Below are 22,773 nucleotides of genomic sequence, written 5' to 3'. Positions count from 1 at the left end.
TTCAAAACGCAAAGAAAGAAACTTGAAGCCGATTTCAAAAATATGGAATACGAATGAACGACGCTAGAAGGAAACTAGACTTGGCACAAGTCGACCTTTGCTTAATCCTTCGCCGGCTTAGTCATCTGCCTCGAGCGAAGAAATAAGACAATATTTGAGCAACGAAGCGCGGCAAAACCAACAGACCAGGGAAGAAATATTGGAATGGACTTTCAGAAAGTCTAGAAGGAAACCTTACAGTCTATGAAGTGCAGTGATGTTAATCAAACCTTACCTTCTGTGTCTTTCTTTAGAATTATGCCGATCCACAGGGTTAGCATTAGGGTCATCAGCCATAGCCTCCCTGTAGCTATCAAGTGACATGAAGTATGGCTTCCCACCAGCCAAACTGGCCGCTATAGGACTCTTGGTATCATTCAGCGATTCTAACTCGGTGTCCGACACTGTTGCTTTAACAGAATGTGGGCAGCCAGCTGTTGATCGACGACCTTTTCGTCGTCGTGTACGACTGTTGGGTCTGGAAAAAAAAGACACGGAAGAAAAACCAACAATCGTAAATTTTCAAGACGGCGCAACTAAACCCACGATTTGCTTTCAAGAACACAATTATAGTTTCTACAGAAAACTGTTCTTTTTTGGGTCTCATCTGTCAAGCCGAGCGAAACAGCTTAGTTGTAGATATCTCAGATTTTCACAATTTTGTTCTCTCGGTTCTATTATTCCACTCACGGACACTAAGGGAAGACTGGCCACACCCTTTTATTCTAGCTATATAAATATCAGGAAGCCTAATTTTATTTTAAGTTTCTCTAGGTTTCCTCGCCACCTTCTGTACTGTAAAAATCTCCTTTTTCAATATATTTTCCAATCCCTGTTTACAAAAATAAAATAAATATGAATGAAGTTTATTTACAGCTGACAGGCGACCAGCCATAAACATCACTGTATAATGTCTATCATAAAACATTGTTTGCAGAGAAATCACTGTTCACTGTTAAGCAAACTTTCCTACAGAGGAGCTTCTGCATGACTGGCCAAATACCAAAACTAACCTTGCTTCTGCACACTGAGAGGCAGGAGAATTGAGAGGCGTGAACTTGTTGAATGTAGCAGGTTGATCATTTGCAGCAGGGGCATCTCGCTCCACAACTTGAATAGCAGTCAGCAGGGTCTCTATCCCTGGCAGAACAGCATCAGGGTTTTCTTGAGCACTCATACCGGAAGAAGGAGAAGTCTCATGAGTTGCTGCCCCCTGATTCACAACCTGGGTTACAGGTTCACTGACAAGTAGTTTCATTCCACCCGCTGGCTCCACCAGCTGCGGCAGTCCAGTGTCAGATACTTGTACATGATCAATCTGTGAACTACTCAAAGCCTTCATCATGTTAAGTTCTATCATTTGAGTAGGACTGTGCTTTCTTGGAGCTCCTGTTGGTGTCAAGCCAGTGCTGCTAGTGCCTCCTGGCTGAAATGTAGACATGGGGGCTGTGGTGTAATGAGGTGCTGTGTTCCAGGGTGTGTTGACTGGGGTCATCAACAATGACACATATGAGTCACCTGGAAAGTGATCCATTAGAGAATCTTTCAAACATATTGAATTTAAACAGAACATCATATATCCAGTTGGCTGTAGTAAAGTAGTTCTTTAAGTAAAGGAACAAATGACTGAACTTTTGCTTGGACCAAAAATAGAATTTCTGCATAATGTAGGAAGACACTGCATAGGTGGCACTAGCCTAAAATGCCAGTGCTAGGCTGGAAAATCAAAGGCAACACAATAACTAGATACAAAACCCATATCAAACACATATTGAGGGATCTGTCATTAAAAGTAAAAGTGAGTGTATCTGTATTCATTCAGTTCACAACTAGCAATGAATTTTTACAATTTTTCTGACATGCACTACAGACAGTCAGTATTTCTAACCTGCTGCCATGATCATTATAGCACTTACCACCATGACCAGATTGCCCAATGATATGACTGAGAGCAGTTATCAAATCTGTCTCAAGCTTTTCGGCATTGGAGGTTCTATGGATCACTTCATGGATTTCATTTGTACCCAACATATGCAAGGTGCTCTCTGTTTCAGAAGAAAGATATTGGGTGACATAGATAGGTTGCCTGGCTTTGAACTTTACAAAAATAATACAGTAAACACGTAGAAGGACTCTTCCGTGCACATGCATAAGACCACATGCAGGATAATTGAGAAATATTTTCTAATAAATTAGGCAAATATTTTTTGCAGGATCAAGAACGGTTAAGGGAGAGTCCACAACAAGTAAACCATACAGCTACTGCACCCCATTTTGGCACATAATTACATGTGATGGAATGACATAGTTGACTCCAGAACCTCACAGTTTGTGAGGAATTTAAAACCTCAATTTTTTCTCAGGTTATCATTTGGTGAATCCCAATATCATGGCTACTTAGCAGATCATATTCCACCAGAATGATAACTGCTGAGATATTTCAGACCAACCTAAATACCGTAAACTGCCACTTATAACCCCCTCTATAGGCCCATCTACCTGTAAGCCAAAAAATACATCCAGTTATAAACCCCACCCCCCTCTGGATATAAGCCTCCCTCAAGCTTTCCTTGTTTTAAATTCATTTTACTATGATGTTTTAAAGTTTACTTACCAGTAAATGAAAAACCTATTTCAATCAATGTGCAGCAATAGCTCATTTCGAAACAGTTTTTTTTAATTTCAGTCATAAGCCCCCTTGGATATAAGCCCCTCCATTTATAAGCCCATCTAAAAGCCCTTACAAAGTTGTATAAGTATAAGGCTTATAAGCGGCAGTTTATGGTATGCAAGTCTAGTGTTTTCAGAAACACCTTTACAACCTTACCAATAAGTAAGTCACACAATCATATCCTTATTCTTGGGAATAATTACATTTGTTCCAATTTCAATACCTCTCTACTTCACAGTGTGTTGATTTTGACGGAAGAAATTACACGTGGATCAGCCCTGGAAATGGTTATTTCCACTTACTAACCTGGTAAAATATCAGCTGATGATATGACAATCACAGGTGTTTGGCAATTCATTCCATTGACTGACCTGGAAAAAATGTTTACTTCTTGCTTTGTTTGAACAACTCATATCTTATTATAAGTTGACTGGATTGAGAACTGCATTCAGGTGATAGGCTCATATATACAACCAGAGCTGTAGCTAGTGATGGGCAAACCAAGGCACTTGCCTTTTCATTTTTGATGTTTAAAGTCATCATAAACACCCTAAATATCTAAATTCAACCATGACCATTGTCTCAAATTATCATAATTTTTCACGGACATTGCATCAGTCATAACTTTTTCATGGACTTTGCTGCAATCATATTTTTTCTGGCTAAGACCCTGAAAAAAACAAAAAAAAAATCATACTGCATAACACTGAGTTAGAATAGCCAAATGATTACTGGAAGATTGAGGTTTGACTCTTGTTAAGAACCAATCTGTTCTGAAAAGCAAAACTATTTGGTTACTAAATATAACTACCTGCAGGCCAGGCCAATTGTAATAATGTGAATAGACAAATGAAAAAATAAGATTGTTGTAATTGTTGTTGTTATGAAGGTCTTTGTTTCTTTGATTTTATACAGGGTCAATAGTCAATCCTTCAATAATATTTTTAGTTTTAGACAAATCAAGTTTTGAAGAGATTAGGATTAATGGCATTGCTGACCTGACTTTTCTGATCAACGTGGGATCACTGTCTGGTAAAATGATGATAGCAAACCGGGAATGTCTGCTGTGTATGAGTGCTTCAGTGGGACTCCTAACCACAACAGGAATGATTCCTCTGCAAAGGAGATACTGAGATACTCTTGTCATTAGCTGTTGTTCATCTGGAGGTAGGGCCATCATGCATAGCTCTGAATCACACACCTGGCAAATAAGGAATTTTGTTAGGCACGTAAAGATGTTGTCTTGCAGTTCAGTTGTAACTTCCAGTGTTCTTAGAGACGCTACCCAGACATTTTACACACTTGAATGTTCTGAATGTTTGCAGCTAAATGTCTTGTAAAAATTTGCTAAATGGTTTTACGTGTAAGCATTGGTGGTCTCTAGTGTTTGGCTTTTAAAGTACGCCTTTGATCGACGTGCGAGTGTTGCAAACTAACAAGTTCATACAAAGTTTACTGACAGCCGTTAGCGATAATTTCTAATCTCATACCCCGGCAACTTTTCGCTGTTCGTTCTCCCCACCACGAAAAACTGGAGTCAACTCCACCAGATCTTTTGCTGAGCTCTCCAAAGGCGTTACCGAGGACATTGTAAACGTTTTAGACGATTGTACCGTGTAAAAGAGAAAAATTAGCAGTCAAAATTGATACAAGCTGACGTATCAATGATATTCGACATACAACGCTGACGGCTACGTCGGCATCTTGATGTAAAGAATAATGTTTTGAAATACGCCATCCTTTTCCTCGCCTTGGCCGCCATTTTGCACGCAATTTAAGAATGGCTGACTGTTAGGATCGATAACCGCCGGTCAACGACCCATTTGGCAAATCGCTCATATTTTGCCCAAAGATACCCTTACGTGACCTAATTCTAAAAATCATATTTCAAGGTTCCAGCGAATTCTTATTTTTCAGAAATTCGCGAAAATTTGAAAGCGCGGTCAAAGTGCTGTTTTTCGTGTAATAAAATGACCAAAATAAGGTGCGAGGACGAAGCGCTGGTAAGGTCTTAAAATACATTCAATTGACTTCAAACTTCACAGAAATGTGGAACAACCACTCTAATTTATTCCTCGTTTTAAACTAATCTCAGAGATGTTGATATAGTGGTTTTCCGAACCATTTTAAAAACACCTATGAAGCGTCTGAAAAATAACGGCAAAATATAGGTCATGTTTAACAGCATAAAAATGCATCTGGTACCTCACTTTCCGATTATTTTACTTTACAGCCTAGAAATATCATTATTAAACACATATCATGCCAAGTTTCATGCTCGAACTCGCAGTATTTCCCTTTGAGAAAAACGAAAATCTATGTCAATGTGTTGGGCGCAAATAACACAATAATTATACACGAACAAGAGACAAATCAGTTTCAACGGCGAAAGTAAAAGGCCATCATTCATTAAAATCCCGTCAATTCACTGCTATCAGTAGAAACATAATGTCCACTACATAGAAACTGTTTTTAGACGTTTTCGAAACATTGCGCGTTAACTTTGTTTAATTTCCTGTCCGCCGTCATGTCTAGTCTGTCATCGCGTGTATTTCCTTAATGTAAACAACACTCTGAATGGTTTTCACGACAGACGCAAGAGATTTCCTGTAACCTTAATGTTTTCGGTTCACCAAAACGCTTTAAGTTCGTAATGACACAATAATGGGTCAACTTGGAATGTTGTTTAGCATTAAGGACGTTAAAGGACTGTAAATTAGTCGAGTTGAAATATCTTGAAGCAAATCAAAATCGCGCCCTTATTCTAATTTGGCAAACAGCCGACCTCCGTTCAAGTTCAAGAAGTCGAGAGGTTAATTCGGCAATGTATTACCGGTACAACAACAAAATCAAACCGAGGTCACAAAAGTGTAAGTTTAAAAGTGTAGTGGCAAGTCCCAAATAAATTTCGCCTATATAAAATGGAAACAAGAAGTGAAACGTTCTGACCCGAAACTAATAAACAAAATATTAATACGACTAATTTAATCCGAAAATGTTACAGAAAACATACCTAAAAGCCGTCGATTCCCCTCAATACCACTCCACATTGCCTTAAAGAGCCCAAGCTTTCTGCTGTAAGAATCAGGGGCCTCAGGAATCTGTTTTTATCATATTGGCAACCATGCTGCGTGGCTGATATTCGAGACTCAGTAAAAGTTGTCACACAACCGTACGAGCAGCCCAGTCACGCTTTCACTGCTCTTGCGCAAATGTTCAACATTTCGCAATTTACTTAAACCGATTACAGGTTTAAAGTAGTGACAGTAGATTGAAATGCGCTTCTTAAAGCTGACCTATCCAGGAGCAATTATTTCTTGTTCTTGAATGGCTCTTAGTTGTAGCTACAGTCGGGAAGGGAGAGGGGGTACTTCTGGAAATTTCGGATATCTGTATGTCGTGGAAGATTAAGTGGTCTCCAGCTCTTAACGCCAACACTGACACACCAGATGATTCTCGAAGTATCACAGGGATCACTAAGCTAAATAATTTTGAGTTTAGCTCCGCTGAGTCAATTACCTGTTGGCGCGCATATTGCATTGACCGTGGACAGGTGGAAAAACAGTTAAACGGGAAAAGCCTGGTGCACATTGTAATTTAGCGTTGTTCAACATGCAATCGGTCATGCTGTAATGCTAATCGTATTTGATAGAATCTCAAGTTTTCTTTCGACACATACTGGGGTGACATACTCCTAGATGGGCGTGGCCGGGAGCCATGAGTCAAGTCAGTCAACTCGCAAAACTTAACAGAAGAGTGATAGTGAACCACTGATGGAAGGACTGCAGATTGTCCCTACGCTTTACCCTGACAGGCCTCTGTTTTATTCTAATGAACTGATGCTGTGACAATGATACCATTTAGCTTTATGAACATGCTAATGGTCAAGGGTTTCTTTTGCAGTATAAAAAAATCATAGATAAGTAGTTCTTTGTGAAAAACTATTTTCAGGAAAGTAAGCTGTTTGGGAGATCTATGTTTTCAGATGTTCTAGAGTGATTAGTTTGTTAAGGCACTGTTGCGCTGCGTCTACGCGCAGTGTCGGAAACAAAGTGCATTAGATCATCTAATTTTAAGTCGATAAAGGTAAATTAATCGTTGCAGCGAATTTGGAAAGGGTGACTCAAATCAAAAGGGTGATTCAAACCTCGTTCCTAGAGTCTCTCATCTTTCCGCCCGACTGGAGTACGCTCCAGGGTGCGGTAAGATGAGAGACCCTAGGAACGAGGTTGAGACGATTCGGCCATGAGTTTTTCCTCTAAAGGGTCTTCCTCCTCTACTCTCTCTCCCTCTCTACAAAAATTTAACGATCCTCCCCGCCCCGAAAAACTAGCACCTGAAAAAGACGAACATTATAAGGATCCTGGGCTCTGCGCATTTCCCGCGCCACCATTTCGGCGTCAAGCTTTCGGCCTGTCGTTTGACCAGTGCGGAATTTTGCCATAAGATACGAGTGCTGCTTGTCACTGACTGCCCTGAGAGCCCAACCCTCTTTTGAAACAACAAGGGCTTCTTGGTGACCTATTGTGGCTTTGAGTAACGCGCCAACGCTTGCTCCAAGCAGGGTTTGTAGCACATTTTGGCTAAGTCCATAAGGGAATGTCTCTCCAGTGACTGAGTATATTTCTCCAGAGACAAGTGCCTCTCTAAAGTGGACGGGCCATGAAAGACACGAATGCAGCTGCCTTGAAGACATTAATACACCCCTGCCATGCATGGTTACTATCCATGGAAGCATCACCAGACGCTTTCTCGGTCACACCCGTTGATAATGGCACCGATGTTGGGGTCGCAGTGTTCGTGCCTTTTTAGAAAATGACCTGAAGTCTCCTTTAGAGAACGATGTTTCCAGCAGAAATAAAGAAAGAGCGATGTCTGACTAAACTGCAAAAGAAACCCTTGACAATTAGCATGTTCGTAAAGCTAAATAGTATTATTGTCACAGCATCAGTTCATTAGAATAAAACAGAGGCCTATCAGGGTAAAGCGTAGGGACAATCTGCAGTCCTTCCATCAGTGGTTCACTATCACTCTTCTGTTAAGCTTTGCGAGTTGACGGACTTGACTCATGACTCCCGGTCACACCCATCTAGGAGTATGTCGCCCCAGTATGTGTGCAAAGAAAACTTGAGATTCTGTCAAATACGATTAGCATTACAACCTGACCGATTGCGTGTTGAACAACGCTAAATTACAATGTGCACCAGGCTTTTCCCGTTTAACTGTTTTTCCACCTGTCCACGGTCAATACAATATGCGCGCCAACAGGTAATTGACTCAGCGGAGCTAAACTCAAAATTATTTAGCTTAGTGATCCCTGTGATACTTCGAGAATCATCTGGTGAGTCAGTGTTGGCGTTAAGAGCTGGAGACCACTTAATCTTCCACGGCATACAGATATCAGAAATTTCCAGGAGTACCCCCTCTCCCTTCCCGACTGTAGCTACAACTAAGAGCCATTCAAGAACAAGAAATAATTGCACCTGGATAGGTCAGCTTTAAGAAGCGCATTTCAATCTACTGTCACTACTTTAAACCTGTAGTCGGTTTAAGTAAATTGCGAAATGTTGAACATTTGCGCAAGAGCAGTGAAAGCGTGACTGGGCTGCTCGTACGGTTGTGTGACAACTTTTACTGAGTCTCGAATATCAGCCACGCAGCATGGTTGCCAATATGATAAAAACAGATTCCTGAGGCCCCTGATTCTTACAGCAGAAAGCTTGGGCTCTTTAAGGCAATGTGGAGTGGTATTGAGGGGAATCGACGGCTTTTAGGTATGTTTTCTGTAACATTTTCGGATTAAATTAGTCGTATTAATATTTTGTTTATTTGTTTCGGGGCAGAGCGTTTCACTTCTTGTTTCCATTTTATATAGGCGAAATTTATTTGGGACTTGCCACTACACTTTTAAACTTACACTTTTGTGACCTCGGTTTGATTTTGTTGTTGTACCGGTAATACATTGCCGAATTAACCTCTCGACTTCTTGAACTTGAACGGAGGTCGGCTGTTTGCCAAATTAGAATAAGGGCGCGATTTTGATTTGCTTCAAGATATTTCAACTCGATTAATTTACAGTCCTTTAACGTCCTTAATGCTAAACAGCATTCCAAGTTGACCCATTATTGTGTCTTAACGAACTTAAAGCGTTTTGGTGAACCGAAAACATTAAGGTTACAGGAAATCTCTTGCGTTTGTCGTGAAAACCACTCAGAGTGTTGTTTACATTAATGAAATACACGCGATGACAGACTAGACATGACGGCGGACAGGAAATTAAACAAAGTTAACGCGCAATGTTTCGAAAACGTCTAAAAACAGTTTCTATGTAGTGGACATTATGTTTCTACTGATAGCAGTGAATTGACGGGATTTTAATGAATGATGGCCTTTTACTTTCGCCGTTGAAACTGATTTGTCTCTTGTTCGTGTATAATTATTGTGTTATTTGCGCCCAACACATTGACATAGATTTTCGTTTTTCTCAAAGGGAAATACTGCGAGTTCGAGCATGAAACTTGGCATGATATATGTTTAATAATGATATTTCTAGGCTGTAAAGTAAAATAATCGGAAAGTGAGGTACCAGATGCATTTTTATGCTGTTAAACATGACCTATATTTTGCCGTTATTTTTCAGACGCTTCATAGGTGTTTTTAAAATGGTTCGGAAAACCACTATATCAACATCTCTGAGATTAGTTTAAAACGAGGAATAAATTAGAGTGGTTGTTCCACATTTCTGTGAAGTTTGAAGTCAACTGAATTTATTTTAGGACTTTACCAGCGCTTCGTCCTCGCACCTTATTTCGGTCATTTTATTACACGAAAAACCGCACTTTGACCGCGCTTTCAAATTTTCGCGAATTTCTGAAAAATAAAAATTCGCTGGAACCTTGAAATATGATTTTTAGAATTAGGTCACGTAAGGGTATCTTTGGGCAAAATATGAGCGATTTGCCAAACGGGTCGTTGACCGGCGGTTCTCGATCCTAACAGTCAGCCATTCTTAATCTGCGAAAGCCTGGGCACCACGAGAACATATGGAATATTTGAACCTCGATCAGTTGGCGGCAATATTCTAACTTGTTTCTTGGAAATATAACAGCTAGGTTTTGGATCTTTTCTAGAAAACTAAGAGCTACCTTTGGAAGGAAGCCGAAGGATTTGGTAAAGAGATTAAAAGGTTAGTTAATCCTATAGTACGTGTGCAACAAAGTCAGAACATCGTTAAGTTTGTACCGTTATTAATTAAGCAATACTATCCGTTGTAGGTGGTTTTGTTATATATGTTTAAGTTTGCCTCTGCTACTACTTTTGAGTAATTCCACCTTTCGTGCGCAGTTTATAACTCAGTCGCCTATTGTTCGGCCACGGCAAAAATTCGAACCGCGATTTAATTCCCTATAAACATGCTTAAGAATACGATTTGAGCGCATAAATCAGTATGACAACTCTTATTTAATACTATGGAAAATTTGAAAAAATGGCCTCAGCTCTTAGCTGTTTGCTCAGTCAAAAGCTACTGGTCAAAAGCAACGTGTCTGATGGAAAATTAACTGTTTTTGTCAACACCTCTTTTGCACCTAAGCTTGAGTTAACTTGTCGGAATTCTTTAAATTTCGAGGAATCGAAGACTTGCGACGAAGTTTGAGTTTAAAAATTTCCATTCATTCGACATTTTTGTATGGCAAAATCAGTTATTCTATCGATACTTTTCTCGAAGTAATCCCAGATTAAACCGCTTTTTTTTTAATATCGAAGATTTACTCAGCCAAACGATTTCGTCGCGAACTCAAGCAGACAGCACGTGTTGGACACCATGTTTCCTCGACCGGCAATGATGTCACGTGACTGACTCAGAAAAGTAGGGAGGGGAGGTTAGAGAATATGTTGCTTAAAAATTGATCGGCCAATTGCAATTCTTATGGTGCAAGACAAAACAAACGTAAACGAATTGTTTTTGGGGGCAACTTGTGCCATTTTGGTTTTGCAGCACAAATCGTCTTGTAATAGGCCACGTTCGATATGTCAATATTCTAACATGACTCCGAGGTTTTCGGCTCAAAATTGTAAATTTTGTAAGTTTCTTTTGTCTCTCAACTTGAATACAAAGAAAACAACCAAATATAGAAGTTTGTCCTGAAAGCCTTGGAGCCATGTTAGAATATTGATGTATCGAACGTCACGGTGGCCTAATGATGAAATGCTCCGTATATTAATTGAAAGGAAACCAGTCTAGACCAACCGATAAGGCTAGCACTAAAATATGGTATATACACTCTCTCCTCAAGTTTTTGAAATACCGGATTGAAATAAGGAATGAGGTTTTGAAAAATTCCAATGAGTTAAGGTTGGTTTAGCCTCTTCAAGATGTTCGTTTAGTTGGGGCGTAGCACGAAAAAGAAAATAGAGCGAAATGCTGTCATGTTCCATTCTTCGCGTGCACTGCTGGCAGTCTGTTTTTCTCTCGAAATTCAGCAGGGGTTATGAGGCGAGACGCTCTTCTAGCTTAAAGGGGAATGTGACGAGGCATGGGCGTGACCACTCGGCCATACCGCTCTTTTGCGTTCGCGATCGCTGAACACTCGTTGAACACTCGTCTAAGTGACCCTAAGAGAGAAAGCCGGCTGCCAGCAGTCTATTTTTCGCGCTGCGCTCCAACTAACTGAACGCCTGGAAGATCATGACCAAGGTTGGTTTGGTTACGAAGCAAATACTGTAGCTTTCAGCTGCTTAATAGGCTGCTATTTTCAGTTGCGACAATTGGTAACGTTCAACTTCAAAGGTTTAGTGACTATTTTCAATTCCACTTGTTCAGTATGGACTGAGAGTGTTGTAGCAATTAGTGTCAGATTCCTTGATGTCGTCCTGGCTCCTCCTCTGTAATTAACCTCAATTATCAGTGGTGCTGCTTGCGAAACTATCCTAGGCAAGGGACCAATTAAAGAAAGCTGAGCGTTAAATGGGCCTCTGCCAATGAAAAACATTGAGCAGCTCTGCTTTTCTTCCACGTTATGAATAAACAAATTACTCTGCATGCCGAACAACACTGCCGTTTTCAACCCCGATTCTCGGAAGTCGATAAGATAGCTCATCGGCAATCTTATCAAAGCCGAAAGATGTGCATGCTTTTTCATGGATGTCGTTTAGCGTTTAAGATATGAACAATGAAGTTGCCGATCTTTTCCTTCAATCAATCTACAGACCACGCCCAGACAATGAAATAGCAATCCATCAACTCAAAGTATTGTCGGTCGCGTGTGCTAGACAAACAAACAACAACACAGTTTTATCAGGCGCATTTCGTATTAGGCTAATATTCTTGAGAAAACGATATATATGGGGTCATTCACTATTTTGATTCGAATTTGAACTCCACTTTCCAAATAACTTAAATCTACTGCAGACTGAATATCTAATAGACAGGTTTTATTCACGTTTATCTGTCGGTTCCTATCCCTTCAACCTGGTAGCTAAAAATAAATTCACTTGTCCGAAACCAAGATATCTCCCCGGCAGTGCGTACATGAAATCATTCGCACACCATCTGTTGTAAAGAAGGCCAAAACAAGAACTAGAAATTCAACGAAGTGAGTCAGGGCTAAAAAAATTGAAACTAAAACGCCCTGTTGTGTTGTGAGAACAATTTCAACAGTTTTTAGGCTTAATTTTTGACCGTGCCTTTCACGTTTCGCGCGATAAGCCGGTAGTTATTGTGGACGCTTAAGTCCCTTGTTTGACGCAATGTTGTCGAAAGCTCCGCCCCAGTAATTACGGCAGACGGTCAAATATTGGTACAATTTCCTTTGGTCCACCGCAGATCGGATGCAGATTTTCCAACAATATTAAAATAGTCTCTATTCTTCGCGTTTTCCCACCAACAGGCGGAGTTATCTTTATAATTTTTGAGGTAAGTGGCAGAATTTCGTATGCCGTTTTCAATTTCTCAAACATTGTAGTCTTTTTGATGCGGCGGCGAATGCGGTTTGTTCGACGCTTTCCGGTCAACAATGTAGATCATTTCAAGAGTCCATTGTTGCAAAGGGGTGCACAGGTTTTCACTGTCCATGTATAACTACTTATAACAGAAAAAAAATAGAAAAAATAGCCCTCTTTAGGAGATAGAAAAAAATTGAGCTTTTTCTACAAGAAATCTATATGGGAAACATTAAGTCACGAAGCAAGCAGCCTGATAGTCAACTTGATTTTATTTGAAGTAAAACACGACGTAACTTCGGAGTTCAACTGATCATTCTCCGCTTTAATTACTCCGATACGTTTATCGACGAAAAAGAAGTAATGAAAATTGAGAGCTTCAGTTTCATCACGGTTATGTCCTTCATACCGTTTTATTTAACTCTCTTTTAGAAAACGAAACATCGTAGTCAAACACACTCGCCTGTTATAAACTCGCTGCGTTGCACACAGATTTGTCTGACTGAAGTAGACAAACACAACTTGCATTGAATGCAACAGTTAAATTTCGTAAGGGGTTGTTCCCTGATTCAGTCAATGACTTTGTTGTAAACTTATAGTAGACTGAATCTTAGATATTTTTTTCGTGTATGCGCTGCTTCTCTGACTAATCCACGCCTATGAACGAGCTTCACCAGGAGCAGAAATCGAAATAGTAAAATTGACATGTTTGTGGAACTTGCTCGATGGAAGTAGAGAGAAGGTGGAACAATTTCATTCACTCTCAGTCGGTTAGATGACCTTTATAGCTGCTCAAAATTCGAGATTCGAGTTGTGGAAGGTGTAAAAAGTAGCGTTTAATTCGAGTGCTTGTTCCTGTAGTGGTGTGAAGGACTTAAAAGATGCCAATAAACAAATCTCAAACAGCGATAAAAACGATAAAAACGATAAAAACGGACTCTGCACACTAGAAAGCTTTGGCCCCAGAACATTTTGAATTTTAAAGAACAGTGCTCAGCCTTCTTTTCACTAGTTGCATACTTATAGTTTGTACAAATGTTACTGTGTTATAAAAAGTTCTCATTTACATGATCGCTTTGTATAACTTTTGAGGCGTAAAAGAAGTGATAAACAGCCAACGCTTTCCTACCAGTGGGGCTTGTAGCTCTATATTCTAGCGGAAAGGGTTTATCAGATCAAACGAGCCTGGCCGACACTAAGGACAATCTCCACACTTGGTTTTGACTCAATTGTGCTGAGCTAAGAAAAATTATTTACATTGAACAGTATTTGAAAATGTTCTACTCTCGTTTCAGTTCAACCGAAGCGAAGAATCGCCAGTTTCGAAAAGGAATTCTTGGGACACTAAAAGACAGACAGTTTATTACGCTTACTCGTGATCCCTCTGAAAACTGAACTCAAAAAGTGGGCGCTTCACTCCACTGCTTTCACCACTAATTTTCGTGCAAAAATGAGTACTCTTTTCCAAGGTATAAAAACGCCGAGCATTTACCAAAGGACTGTAATTGTTCTGCACCATAGTAGCCTGTAGCTGTATCAGTGAAAGATTTCATATATTGCTTATAGATCCTTATATCATCAATTTTCTCAGGAGGCTAATGTATGAGAGGAAACGTTTTTAGCCCGCAAGCAATTTGCCTCAGTGGTATACTGTACCCTTTGATTACGAGCTTGCTCATATGGACTTAGAAACATTCTTTGCAGTTTTTTACAGGGACAATTGTCTTGAAGCTATAGATTATTTCACGGACAGGGCAATACGCCTGCCATGCTAACAGAGCACACGAACGAAATTGCCGTCCACTTCGAACAGATCTTGGAATCGAAGATCATTTAAATTTCCCACTGGATTTATATAGCATACAAAAATTAAATTTCCTCACCAGAAGCAAGCAACTAGGCAGGCAAGCAGGCAGAAGCCCTTTATTAAACCGTTTGCTTTCAGGATCATGATTGACTTCTATCTTTCCTAGTTGAGCTTTCCCACAGATTGCCTGGCCCGGCCTTCTTGAGATTCTGTGACCATCTCCTTTGGAGATTTTACTATGGCAGTTCCGTTTTGTCTTCCTTTGACTTCTCTTGGTGTTATTCTAGTCAAGCAAACTATTCAAAGTTTCCGTCGTTTTGAAGTGATAACTTTTTGCCAGTCAGAAGTGACTAGCTCTAAATTCAAGGTGTTCTATATATTTCACTTCTCTACCAGTTGATGACCAGTTTTTTCTTTTGGTTATTTTACAGTGAGGACACTTGAACCGTGACTATAACACTTGACATTGTTTGTACATTTTTTTGAGCGACTATAGAACTTGATCAGGGCTCTTCACATTAACAAGAGCATTTAGCGTTTTTAGCGTTTTTACAACAGCAAAAACGCTAATCTTGTAAATGACACGAGGAGCCTTCATTCTATAGTCACCGGCAGAAAACAAGTGCAATAAAAAATGTCAAGTGTTCAGTATAGTTCGAGTGTCCCTACTATAAAACTCTCGTTATCTTCTTTTTACCTACATCCGATCGTTCTTTATTAAATTTTCCTGTGTTCTTTATTAATTATATGACCCCGAATAGGTTGCAAATTTCTACTGATATTTGTTTTTGCCCGTGTATTAGCTATCAATATATCCCGCCTGCCGTCATTATATTGTATTGTTATTATAAAGTTATTGTTAAAACTATATCACAAAAACTATCGCTTCCTATCAAAACAGCTCACTCAAGATTGTTGAAAGTTTATATCCATCAAGTAACCTGCTTTGACCGGTAGTCAGTTTATACCCGGCGAATTCTTTCCAGCTAAAACTATTCAACAGTTTAACGACAGAAAATACACACTGACGGGTTAAAAACTGAAGAAAACTTGGGATAAGATTGTTAGCGGATAAGTCTTACAATATGTACAGTTTGACCCTCGGGTCAAGCCAATCCAGTATTCTCACAATCCTTCAGTTCCGGGACTCCAAACAATTTCTCGATCGCGTTCTATTTTTGACAGACGGGCTTCCGGTCATTTCATGAAGTCGTAAATCAACAACACTTCCTGCCTGCCAAGTATTCTTATCCAGCTCTCCTCCAACCGTATGTTTAGCAAAGTGATAACCGCTGTAAAATTTCGGTTATTGATCGTCTCATAAGACTCCTCAGCGAATACAGGAATTACATACTCAAAAAGATAAATTCAAAAAGAAGAAAAATTCGATTCCCGCAAGGCTAGGGTTTCGCAGAAGAATTTCGCATGTTGATTGTCAATCCTTCAACCCAGCCCAGTATGCCATATGATCTTTTCAAAGGCGGTATTTCTGATACTAATAAGAGTAATTAGTGGTGATATGATAAGCCATTTTTGACTTGACAAGCGGCAAAGAAGCTATTGTATCAAAATCACTGCAAGCAAATGTGGAGCGCTTGCTTTTTCAAATGTTTTCTCGATGGGAAACCACTTTAAAAGGCTCAGCCTTGGCGGGTTGCTAAATAAAAACAGATCTTGTTATTAAGCGAGAGAGGTTTGGATGGTCTTGAATGGGTTTCGAGGGGCAATTGGTTTATAACACCAGTCGTGCGGTTAGTACAAATGCTCTATCGCCAGCTATGATTGGCTGAAAGCTGTTAGATTTCTTAAAAGTCATCCTCTTTTGTACATCACAGGGGTTTTTGGCCGGAACGACATCACACTTAGCTTTTCATCGTTTTAAAATTTCCAACAACAAGCGCGGATCGAAGGGAACAGACAATTCGAATAAATCATTTGGAGTAGGTAAATTTAACTAAACGAGGTCGTAAGGTCTTTGCTAAGTAGCTTTAGCTGTCATATACTCGTATATCAAATTTTCCCCGGCCTTGACATATGTCAGGTAAGCGATGACACCTCTGGCAGATGCATGCTAGCGCTAAAAAACTCTCCTGACGTGCCAGTCATTGCTCTGTTATCTGTTGATGCCGCAAACACTGAGTGGCCATAAGAGAGTATATAAGCACCCGTATTGTTTGTATTCTAATTTCAGTTAAACACCGCGCTAACCTCTCTCTCTGAATATGGGACCGTCCCGTACGTGGATGCTAATCGTCTCTTTGTTGATCCAGTATATATGCAGAGGTAAGTAGGGTTTATTTCTTTCTGTAAACGTAAATATGTAATCTGAGCAATCCTACATGGCTTTGACCGCCCCTTGTCGAAGGTCGTGGAAACTTCACTTGATTTATGCGAAAACTTCAGCGCAGTTTAGGCAAAAGCTATAAATCATTCAGTGTGATTTCCTCCCGCACTGGCAGATCTTAATGGCTTTGAAAGTGGTTCGTAAAGAACGAAAACACCGGATCGTTTCGCGAGCGAGTCGGCGATTTCATGAACGCGTGTTTGTAATGTCGGTCTTGACAGCCGCCGTTGGACACGGCGATACGCCGGCGCATTTAGCTCGTAAACGTTTCACGTTTTTTAGAGAACACCGTAGTTTTCAAAAGACTAAGGAAGTATTAGGAGAGAAAAGCAGGGGTTTGAGTGAGATTTGAAGAGTCCGAGGTGTAAAAATGACATATGTGTGAGAATGAGTTATGGTGTCCGGAATGTGGTCTGAGAGAAGGAAATTTGGATAGCGAAGATAGAGACAATCGAAGCATCATTGCGCGTTCAAAATACATGCTTGGATCATAAAGCTGTTCTTTCGACAGCCAAAGTACTTCTTTTTTTTCTGTTTATCAAAAGCGGTTCATTCATCGAGGATTTTCCATATAGCAGTACTTCGTGTTGCGCGCGAGCTCATGGGGTTTCGGTCGGGTCGTTCTTACTTCATTTTTCACTTTTTGACACAAACTACTCAAATCCTCGGCGTCGTGCATTGATTATGAATAATATTTGAATTAGCCTGTGAACGCCGTCCTGCAAAGCGCGCTCCTCCGGAAGGTTCAAGTTGAGGAACGTTTTGCAAGCGAAAAGAGCAGCTTTATGGCTGCTTCGATTACAAAAGTCTGCGAAAAGGTGACAAAAAATTAACCGAAGGCCCTACAGGCGCCTTGTCCGGATGTGGCAAATTTTCTGGCGAATATTTCACCTCCAGTGAGGAGCTTTTCAGGCTTTTGCTTACTTATGTGTCTCTATAATTGAGTACATTCCAACTTTTGCCTTTGTCAGCACCTTAAAATGTCCCGTAAGAACAATTAGTGCGGCGGAGAACTGTGACTAAGGCCTCAGTTTCGGTTGTGTTTCCTTGCGTGTACACGCAACCGAGAGAAATTCACCACGCTATTGTGAACTAGAAGGAATCATAAAACTTGTTTTACCAGTCAGTTTCGTTCGAGGCTGATTTACTTGTGCAAAACGCAAGAGAGAAGCTTCTTTTCTAACTTAAAAGATCATCTAGCATTAACGTTTCGGTTTGAGATCATTATAGTGACCAAGAGGATTCACTATTGGCCCTTGAAAGGTTAGCGGCTTAAAGATTGATTTCTTGTGGACGTGTTAAACTCATCAAAAATACTTCTCGTTGTAATTATGTTCGTAAATTTTAAAAGTGACTAAAGGAGTCCGCGAGCGAAGTTTGTCATTCAAAAACCACATGTTCAAAGCAAACATTTTTATCTGAATGTTGTTGTTTTACCATGGTTTTGAAATATTTCTGCGGATGTTAGGTCGGAAAACACAATTTGAAGATTCGGTGATTTCTAGCCATGTAAGAAATATTGTCGGAAGAATTAGAGTGCGGTAGTTATTTTGATTTTGACGGATTTTGTAATCAGTGAGTTGGGAATGCATAGTCGAGGAGCCTGGTCATTATCACACAAAACAAGAATATCCTTGTTACTTTTTACTCTTTCCACTTGTAATCTTTGGATTAGTTCATTTCTCTAATAAGATTTCCTGGTTCGCAGAGTTAAACTCGGAACCAAATTAGAAGATAGAGTTAAAATATCCCAGAACTTCTAAAACATTTATACTTGAACAGTATATAAAAAGAAACCTTTTGAAGAAAAATTAATTATGTCTCTATTTTTTACAAAAATTTGTTTTTGAGTGAAACTTAGTTTTCTGCGTCGTAAGAAATCTTGCTGCTCTAGGTGCAGTAATGTAGTATGTATATGTAAAGATCAGTTAAATATGATTGAAAAGATACTTTATTAAACTACTTTAAATTATGCGTCATTTTGAATCAATCTTTTGTTTGCGGCAAAAAAAGACTTAATATTTCAGTCAAAGATGGTCATTGCTCGGCTCGCGTATATATATTACAATTTGAAGCTAGAAAAATTTGTTCATAATAGTTTTCAATTAGTTCTCACAGAGGCGATACACGGTCCGCTATAGAGCAATAAATCTTAAATCCGCGGGAAGTTTTCATTACCTTGTTAGAACGTGCAAAGGTTAAGCCTAAGATTAGTGTTGCTTTGCAAGATGCAATTTAGCTGCTTTCGCGCGCTGACCTGTTAGCGTGGGTCGTCCTTGTACCTCTTTCTATTCTGATGGATCTTAATTGCGTTTTCGAAAATATTATCAACTCTTGTCAGCTCTCCTAGTAAGTAAGTTTGTCCTCCCAGCGTTTCGTTGATAAGTGTGTCAGTAACATGTGCACCATGTTTTTGTTCTCAGCTTCCCAGACTACAATAGATAAGTTGTAAATCTGATATCACCCTCCATGTTTGAATGTTACAAATAGAGCGATGACGCGCGCGAATCTCCATAGTGTGACTCTTGCATTGTCCAAGTCGCCTCTATATTGGAAAATTCACTTGTGGGGTTTTCATCAGTGATGAAATTGCCGTAAGAGACGGTATCCCCCCACGGTGAGTAGACGTTTTCCTTGCGACCCCGACTAAAAAGAACTCACTCAAAGATTACCGTGGAGATTTCAATCACTTTGTTTAGCATTTCGCACTCTCGAATCCCTTTGTTCGCGAATCATACATAATCTAATTAATCAAAAATCCATTATACGGTTTGAAAAGACCAAAAAATTCCATTAGTGAATGAATTTGTAAATTCGTGCGCACTGAACAACATGCTAAATATTTTTCCATCCCCAACCCCATCTCAAAACGAAAACAGCGGCCGTATTCTGCAATGACCGTAACAAATTCGACTCGTTTGCTGTAATCCTTTGCTCCGCAAAAAGCCCTTAATTTACAAAAGCGTCACTGCTTGGCGAGAACACCAGAGTATTAAAGGTGTTCCAGTGGCGGAAACTAATGTGACAGTCAAAAGCATTAGTGTATTTTAATGTGATGACGCGCGCATTACGTAGGGCAAGTATTTAATTCATTTCCTCTTCAAAGGCTATTACTATAGTAAGTGTGTTTCATTTTGTTTGGCGTCGAAAGTAACCCTGCAAGACCTCGCGGATCCGTCGTTACACATTATACTAGCTCTAGAATCGTGAAAATTTCACTGATCAAAATGCGAAGGCTACAAGTCTTCTACAAGATGGACTCGGAGAGAAACCGTTGGCCTTCAGTATTACACTTTGTATGCACTGGATTCGTTTTGCTCCTTGTGTTGTTGGTTATTATCTTTGTACACATTTTTGGCCCATCCGGCGAGTTAATAGGTAAGTTCACTGTTAATTTGACGGACTCTTGGCCTCTGCTGTGGTTTCTTTATTTTTGTTTCTTTTAATACAGTGCACTGCAGGGACAACTGAATTATTGAACAGAGGTTTACAAAATTTGCTAAAGCATTTTATTCGCGCAGACTGTTTTGTTAGTGTCTCGTCTATTTTCAGTTTTGTTTAGCCCTAGATGAAGCTTAAACTACCATCAACTGCTGTTCTTTTTCTTCGCAGCTAACCTTGTAAACTGTGGAAAGGTTTTAAAACATTTTGGTGTGAAAGTTTGAAAGCCAACTAAACCTAGTATGAATAAGGTGTGATAAGGCGCTCAGAGTTCTCGCATATTTTATTGTCGTTCTCTTCAATTACTATATAGTCTGTACTTCCTTAGCTTGGTTTGTATAAACGATACTAGTTTGAACTTTATTTCTTTAGAATCTTCAGTTCATTTCGTGCTTGTTATACAATTTCACTTTCTGAGTTTCTCTAGCGGTACAGCTGTCTCATGTAATGTTCGACAACTTGTCATGGATAATCATATTTTGGTTCAGCAACGGAAGAACATACACTAGTACTACATTTGTAAATTCATTTACGCCGCGTGAAATTCAGCGTTTTATTCAAGCAAAGCTTAGCCTTTCGTCATTTTTTTTTATGGCAGAAGGTTTCAGAGCTTTTTAGGAGTTTACTGCTCTAAAAACAACATTGAAAGCCGTTCCCAAATTCCATCCTTTTGTTTGAAAGGTATGCTTTCTATTTCTTACGGACACTTCGAGGTGTGAAATTATGGTGTGGGTGAGAAGCTGGCGCAAAGAGAATTATTTTTAAAATCTGTGATCAGGAATTGGTTTTTCCTTTGAAGTCGTAAACCTCTACAAAATCATGTTTTGAATACATTGAAGAATGTGCCCCTAATGAGTTTAAATGCTTGTTTTAAAGAGGGTTGCTCGTTTTCTATTTGTATACGTTTAATTTTGGAGTGACGTGTGGGACTAATGTAAACACATGGTGCGGTTCATAATCCTTCCTTTTCAATGCAACACTTTCGCGAATCCATTATGTCTCTTAAGAGATGTGACGTGTTTGTTGATAAGCGGCGAAAATCCGATCGTCATTTTCTTTGGTTGTTCCAGAAATATCGCGCTCGCTGGGCAGGTGCGCGTAATCTTGAATTTCCAAAAATCAAAAGCATAATAATTTCAATTCGGCTTTCTCTCCTTTGAAAAGAGGAAATGTCTTTTGCGGTTTGGTCGAGCCGCTCTAGGAAAATGTACATGTGTCACGTCTGCCGATCATAGCTTGAAAACTGAAGCGAAATGTTTATTTGCCCTTCAGCCGCTTTGCGAACAGAGCAAATCGTACAAGGCTAGGACCTTTTGATTCCGGCTAGTCCTCTTCTCGACCTTCTCGCCTGGAAAACAGGCCAAAGACAAGACCATTTCTGGCCAGCCCCCCTGCGGGTGTTTTTGACGGAAATGCCGGCGACATTGCGTCGTATTTCTCAACAGAACAATGATTTATTTGATGTGGTTTGCATTCCTCCCTTTGTACAGGAAACGAACATTAGTTTACAATCCATCATCTTTAAAATTTTGACAGACGAAAATCACATTTACACCCCGGTATTGCCGGTAATATCAGCCTGTGGATCTAATTCTCTAAGTTACAGTGCTTTAGGTAAAACTTTGTGACTTTCTGAAAGCATATTCCAATGGTCACTGCGTCCTGGACATGTGTTGTTCTTGTAATTTGAGAGATCTGTCAGCCATAGATTTCACAATGCTGAGCTTAGTCTAACATGAAACATGGAAAGAGTCAGCATGTTGTGATTTTACTTTTTCGACAGCATAGGAAGTGTACATAATCCCAGTTTAAATAATTTACTTGTTATCGAAGCATGGCAGGCGTTGTTCCAAGTTACATACCTACGCGTACGAGCTTATTTCAATTTGAAAATTGACGTAGGATAAAAGTAAAAGAAGAAATGATTTAATCTGTGGGTATGGTGAGACAAGTCTGAGAGAGAATTCCTGTACTTCTGAGCTGAAAGTTCTCAGAAACAGACGCACCCTTATTTCCAAGCATGGGGCTTTGTGACTCTGTTAGGTCTTAGCGGGATACACTGGGTGTAGACTCTTTCTTTAGGGTCCTTCAGTGAGAAGAATCAACGCCTGGTGTTTGCGGTGTTTGTTAAAATCATTTAAAAATTGTGGGAATTGTCAACCATGTGTCTTGATGTACCACAAGATTCTCCGAACTATAATAAACGAAACGTAATGTCATTTACAGTAAAGAGTTTTTATATCTGTGGTTTTGGACTAAAGGAGTGATGATGAAACCGTAAAAAGATGCCTCTTGTATTAAGAAATACCTATCGAGGGATTCTTTAATTACTTTGGTTCACGCTTTTGTAACCAGCGAAAATGAAAAACTTGTACAGACAAGAGAAAAATGTGACTCGCGCTGCTCTTCCTTTCAAATATGTAAAGAGATAACTCAAAGCAATTATCGCATCAAAGATATCTTTAAACAGAAAGAGAAAGGAAAAGAGCCGACAATTCCCATGTATAGTGGAATCCCGATTTGTCGAACTCT

General features: G+C 39.7%; 2 protein-coding genes across 5 annotated transcripts in view; one reads left to right on the top strand and one right to left on the bottom strand.

Moving 5' to 3' along the window:
* Positions 1-22,773, bottom strand: part of LOC110064674 (uncharacterized) — a 34,308-nt gene that overhangs the window by 2,411 nt on the left and 9,124 nt on the right. The window contains exons 1-6 of one of the 3 annotated variants that reach the window (XM_020771761.2): positions 4,201-4,343; positions 3,709-3,911; positions 3,017-3,081; positions 1,956-2,084; positions 1,053-1,557; positions 275-517 (exon numbers count right to left, since the gene is read on the bottom strand). In XM_020771761.2, coding sequence (XP_020627420.2) covers positions 275-517; positions 1,053-1,557; positions 1,956-2,084; positions 3,017-3,081; positions 3,709-3,911; positions 4,201-4,299 — 1,244 coding nt within the window. In that variant the 5' untranslated portion in view covers positions 4,300-4,343. Of the gene's footprint in view, positions 1-274; positions 518-1,052; positions 1,558-1,955; positions 2,085-3,016; positions 3,082-3,708; positions 3,912-4,200; positions 4,344-22,773 lie in introns of those variants that run through there. The other 2 variants (XM_020771764.2, XM_089275067.1) reach the window with 2 other exon arrangements.
* Positions 16,589-22,773, top strand: part of LOC110064671 (uncharacterized) — a 29,728-nt gene continuing 23,543 nt past the window's right edge. The window contains exon 1 of one of the 2 annotated variants that reach the window (XM_020771757.2): positions 16,589-16,739. In XM_020771757.2, the coding sequence (XP_020627416.1) occupies positions 16,679-16,739 (61 nt within the window). In that variant the 5' untranslated portion in view covers positions 16,589-16,678. Of the gene's footprint in view, positions 16,740-19,938; positions 20,179-22,773 lie in introns of those variants that run through there. The other variant, XM_020771756.2, reaches the window with a different exon arrangement.

The sequence above is a fragment of the Orbicella faveolata genome, unplaced genomic scaffold (genome assembly GCF_042242905.1).
Source record: "Orbicella faveolata isolate gen_17 unplaced genomic scaffold, um_ofav_v1 contig_36, whole genome shotgun sequence".
NCBI classification, from domain to species: domain Eukaryota; kingdom Metazoa; phylum Cnidaria; class Anthozoa; order Scleractinia; family Merulinidae; genus Orbicella; species Orbicella faveolata.
Note: the sequence above shows the minus strand (reverse complement) of the source record. Positions and strands in the feature narration are given on the sequence as shown.